Below are 5,922 nucleotides of genomic sequence, written 5' to 3' on the forward strand. Positions count from 1 at the left end.
AGAGTGATCACAAATGGACTAGTTTGTACCAACTACGGTTAAGCCACAAAAAGTTAGAATAGCAAATAATTTCCATGTTTTCCTGCCTGACCGTTCATCCAAGCAAGAAGAAAGTGTTATAAACAATTAATATTGGACCATTCTACAGGAAATTGTCCCATTGCTGTATCATCATCACTTATTACTATCGTTATTACGGTTACACTAACAAATTTTATAAAAATTTAATTATTTCAATGACGTGGCAATAAAATTAATCAATTAATTGAATTTCTTTATGAATCATTTATAATGCAACGAAAAATTTTTATAAGAATTGACTGAATGTTTCTCTGTGTTTAAGAGTAAAGATAAACGATGGATAAAACGAAAAACAAATAGAAAAACTAGAGGACATTATTATTTTAAATTAAAAAAATGATTTAAAATTGCAGACCGGCATTTCCTAACTTCGTGTTAGTGCATTAATAAGAGATATTTCTCTACATCTTTCGTTTTGATTCTGAATGCTTCTTACATTTAAGAGACTGGAGAATATCGAGTACAGAGAATTGGCCATCTGAAAAAAAAGAAAAAGAAATTGAAATATTGTACCACAACGAATGTTCCCTCTAATTTTTTGGTAGATGACCGAAAAATATACTCCTCTGAGCAAAAAGAAATTTTTCTCAGCAGATTCTGAGCAAAATACTTTTCTAAGCATATATATACAATTTCTTAAATATATACAGATCTTATTTTTTCCTATACAAATTAAAATAATTAATTATAAAGTAGAGATTAAAATTCATGCTAAAACATACTTCTGCACAAAATATTATCTTTTCTCAATGATTAAATGTATTTAATCGAAATATACATAGCAATAATCATGTTGCAGACAGAGTGAGAAATAAGTAAACAACAATTCAAATAAGTGTGCACGCTCGTCTGCGCGGCGCATAAATTCTCGTGCGCGGCAACAATTTGAGCAATGCGCGGCTGCGCAGCTTAGAGGCAACGTTAACCACAACACACTAAAATATCAAAATATTTAATACTAAAGTATTAAATATTATTAAGTTGTAATAAATAAATAAAACGGTTTTGTGTTTTTTCGATTTAAAGTGTTACTCTTGAACATGATGTAACAAGATAATTTCTTTAAAACAATCCAGCAACGAGTTGCTTAACGAGAAAAATCTAGGGTGCAATTTCCGGCAGCATTTAAAATCGCGCCATTTGTTATGACATTTTATTATTAATAATTTTATATCTTTTTTATTATTATAAATTGGCACATAGCTTAATTTTGAAGATAGAATGAGATTTATAAAACTTATAAATGCTAATATCGTGTAAAATTGTCATTAAATCCGATCCTACCCGAGATATGAAAATGACTCTTTTTATCTTTGCACCCCGTCGAATTTTAACCATGAAAGTTTAACAGCGTGGGACATCCTAATACCCCATCCTCCATGCAAACTTCCAGAAAATGTCGACTAAAAGCACAGGAGTTATTAAGCTTCAATGAAGGCGAACAAATTTGTGCCCCACCTCCCGCCATGCATAAATATCAATATATACAAAAAAAAACCCACGAATTTTTTGCATTTCTCGACTTTTTAAAATCCCCTGAGTACAAGAGGGTGAAAATATAACGGAAGTATTTTTGCCCGATCGCCATACTTTTCCTGTATTATATATAACAGCCGGAAAGGTAAAAATTCACAAAAATCCCAGAACGTTACCTGTTGGCATTTTGTTGGTAGGCCAGCAATTTGCCATTGTCTACCAGTACCATTGGCCATTCAGAGAGGTTATCAACGATCACCGTTATAGAATATTTTAATGTTTCTCTATCATGGGGCAGGAAATGAATCTCTGTAAAGTTTAAAGATTTTACCTTGATGGGAAATTTCTTTGTTACGTCGAAGAAGTCTTCTGGTGAGATCAATAAAGAAGCTTTTCCGAATCTCTTCATGAAATTCAAAATCTGTTCAAACAAATCATTTGCGTGAATTGTCTAATCTGGCACAATAATTAATTGTCAAAAAATGAGTTTAATTCGTGAAGCATAATTATAATTTTATAATAAATACAAGACACGTTTCTTAATTATAAAAGAAATCAATTCAATTGAAAAAGTGATATTAAAATCCTGTACAGTATTTTGGTTTCAGAAGCCGTAAAAACCCCTAACATTGACAGTCCATTAAAATTATCGGAAAACACGAACTTGAAATTATTAAAGACAGCTCTGACAATGCTATTACCTAGAAATTATTGTCATCGCATAGACTTGCTGTAAGAAAATCCTTTGAAGAATTTTTAAGGCATAAACGACTATAGTGTATTGAAAGACCAAGCAATTTCATCTGTTACTAATAAGACAATCAGATTGAAATGGCAAAAAAAAATAATATCCTACAACAGGGCTGTCCAACTGTTTTCCTAATGGGCCAAATTAGAAATTTACATATACTCAGCGGGACAAAAAGGTACAGTACTTTACATTAATATACAGTTTTAAAAAGTTCAACATGTGAGTATCAAATTTTAATAACAAATATATATAATTATAAAAAATACTGTATAACTGACTGTAAATAAATTATACTCACACAAAATAAGAATAATTTAAATACGATTTTTGATATTGCTTTCCTTTTCAACTATTGTCAAAATCTGCTCTTATGGTGTTAGTCGTAATTCTAAGAATGTTAATTAAATGGAAATTACTCAGCGCATTTCTTTCAGCAATTTTTATCTTTTTCATGCACGAAAAGAATTGTTTACAACAGTATGAACTACTCCACACGCATAACAGCAATTTTCTGGCACCAGTTACGCCATTACGACATCAAAGTGTATCCAGTGAAACGAGAATAATTTTTACAACATAATTTACTGAACTAAATGAAAATGTACCTAAAACATTAGAATGCAGTGGGCCGCGAATCGGACATTCCTGACCTAAAACACAGATGGAGACACATTGTGTTTACTAATTTCATTAGTACACACAATTGCACGGTCCACATGATCTGCAATATTGCTACGATATAAGTAGTTAAGAACAAATGTATTCTAAGAAGTAGCAATGAGGTAATAGTGTTTCATGTTGACATGAGTTAAACCAAATGTGCTTTTTTTAATGGTAAAATGAATACTATTGCTTATAAGCTCTTCCATTTGATAAAATAATTGGAAGTGCCGAATGAATGTTTGAGAAGACAATGCTCCGAACTATACAGCAAGAAAGAACGTGAGAAATATTGCCAGGATAATACAGGTATACCTCGACTTACGTCCCTCTCGAATTACGTCGTTCCCGATTATACGTCGTTTGTCAAGAAAGTATATGGAAGAATAAAAATCAAGTTTAAATCAGTTTATTCGACTTTAAATCCGTCCGCCACAAACATTGAAGTCGTAATATCACTAGAAAAGCGTTAAAAGCACATAAAATCATATTAAAATATGTACATTTACAGTAAATGTTAGTATAATCATCATAAATCTTAGAGAACGAAACACGAAAACATCTGTGTTTATGTGTTGTCGTCTTAGTTAGCGGTCTTTAAGTGCTCATTATTGGCGTTTCCTCCATTATTGGCGTTTAGTTACGACGTAAGTCGAAACTACGACATACGTCGTAACTACACAAGTAAATTCGACTTACGTCGTTTTTCGACTTACGTCGCCTTTCCTGGAACCAATTACCGACGTAAGTCGAGGTAGACCTGTATTTTGAAGTTATCACATCTTCTTTTAAGATGATAAATAGAACGTAACTTCATTGATTCTTATAATATAATGAGTTTATATTTTTTGGACATTTCATATTCGCTGTATTCATAAAAATTTTGCATTTGCTAATAACTATTTTTGAAGTGCATTGTTTTTTTTATTACAACTAATATTCAGAATGTGTATAGAATAAATACATTAATGTTTTTATTGCTTAAATAATAGGAAATAATATACAAAGCTTTTACTGAACCATGCACGCATTTGACTTACTTTCAGCTTTTGTTCAAGCTCCAAATTACAGTCTGCGAATTTTCCAATGTCTTGGAACCCATTTTGCATCTGAAATAAATATTAATTTATTGAAAACTGAACGTTTATTCTCTAAGAAATTATAAAGATACTTACTGCGGCAGTAAATGAAGATAATTCGTAGGCGGCTACAAGACAGGCCAGAATGAAAATCAAAGTAAACATAATATATACGATCGTGACGATTTCATTCATTTTTACGAATAAAGCATTGTAAATGAATAAACAGGTCAACAACATCAGAATAAAGTAATCCAGCAGCAAAACAGGGCCATGTATTTTATTTACGTCATTTATAAACAGCCACAATTGATTGTGACAAAGGATTACAGATTCTATTTGACGAAACAAATTTCTGTTATTCTTGTTAATTGATAAAAGTTCTTTGGATAAACTCAAAAATCCAAGTTTTTCTATTGAAGAGAGTACAGAAAGAAGAATCCAAATATAGTCTTGTCCAGTAGCGATATACAAATAAAAAATTTCCGTTCCAACACTGCAGAATAATGCGTAATTACGTGAGTAATATCCTCTTTCGAAAGCAAAATAGAATGGAATAGAAACTACAATTAGTGACAGTACAGCGAAAACCGTAGTAGTGTAGTAAAACAGACCCTTGAATGTTAATTTTAATTGATTATTTAAATTTTGTTTATCCGAGAAAGATATATTTCTTAATTTAATCGTTGTTTTTATTTTGTTCCGTTTCGTCGAACTGTACATTATCGTATACATCATTATCCAACCAGTAATTGATAATTTGATAATTGTTGTGTCGTCTGCAAGTACATTGAATACTCTAGCGCAAGGAACCCACTCGTTTATTACTGGAATGTTGGAGAGAATCGATAGACATAAGGTAAAATAACAAATATTCTCTATCATTTGAAAATAGAAGGCTTTCACCAACTTGACCAGAGAATTACTTTTACTCGAACACTGGCAATTGCATTCTAAGAAAGGATCCACACCAGACACTAAGGCCATGGATAGCAACGGTTGGAGATAACATCTCAAACACAATTCAATCTCTTCTTCCATGTTTAAATATTCTAGATGTGTAAAAGTTTGAGGAGACGAAAGAAAATGTTGCGAGTAAACAATAAACGCAGTTGTTTAAATGTGATTCGTGTATAAATGAACTGTGTCAGATATCGTAATTGATAAGTTTCTTTCAAAAGTAAAAGTTGTTCGAACCAGTTTACACAATGCACAGATTCTAATCCTCTGGACTACTAAATCGTTTATGATTTTCGATATAGTGTTACAACACAAGGGCTTATGTAATGCTATACTTACGATATTAATTAATCTATTAGAAACCTTGAAAGCCTCAAAGGTAAATGGGCGACTATAAAACAAGCCAGCACGAAAACGACTATGGATCGATGGATTTAATGAGAAAACGACGGATTTAATGAGAAAAATGCATCTGAAACAATAAATCGATATTTACTGCAAGGTACACAATTATAATATAATATAATTAAGGAAAAATCATTGCCGCAGTCAAAGCAGAAAACGAAAAGGCAAATGAAAGACATTATACAGTCGAAGATGAAGTAACAAACAAATATAATTGTTAATTTAATTATTATACTTTTGTGTCCTTTTTAACTGAATTTAAAATTTATTTTGTATACTTGTACTTTAGATATATTAACAGGACTTATTATACTGGAAAATATAGATTCAGATATTTAGTCTTACAGATCAAAAATAATGTTCTTTATTCAGTTCACCCGAACACATACACTTTAAAGTTGTGTTTCGGACTTGTTCGTCCCTCTTCAGCAGGCCTTTAAACGACACTCTCTACAGTTAACAATAGAAAAACATTTTTTTTGTTTGGTACTATTATAACTAAAATTAATT

General features: G+C 31.3%; 1 protein-coding gene across 1 annotated transcript; it reads right to left on the minus strand.

The window, feature by feature from the left end:
• Nucleotides 1-394: 394 nt before the first annotated feature.
• Nucleotides 395-4,425, minus strand: LOC136979968 (uncharacterized). Its single transcript, XM_067275996.1, has 4 exons — nucleotides 4,144-4,425; nucleotides 4,009-4,077; nucleotides 1,889-1,978; nucleotides 395-559 (listed from the first exon to the last, which is right to left on the minus strand). The coding sequence occupies exons 1-4, from the start codon at nucleotides 4,285-4,287 to the stop codon at nucleotides 446-448; spliced, it is 417 nt and encodes a 138-aa protein (XP_067132097.1). The 5' UTR covers nucleotides 4,288-4,425; the 3' UTR covers nucleotides 395-445.
• Between the last annotated feature and the right edge of the window lie 1,497 nt (nucleotides 4,426-5,922).

The sequence above is a fragment of the Centruroides vittatus genome, unplaced genomic scaffold (assembly GCF_030686945.1).
Source record: "Centruroides vittatus isolate TY-2023 unplaced genomic scaffold, ASM3068694v2 contig_658, whole genome shotgun sequence".
NCBI lineage: Eukaryota > Metazoa > Arthropoda > Arachnida > Scorpiones > Buthidae > Centruroides > Centruroides vittatus.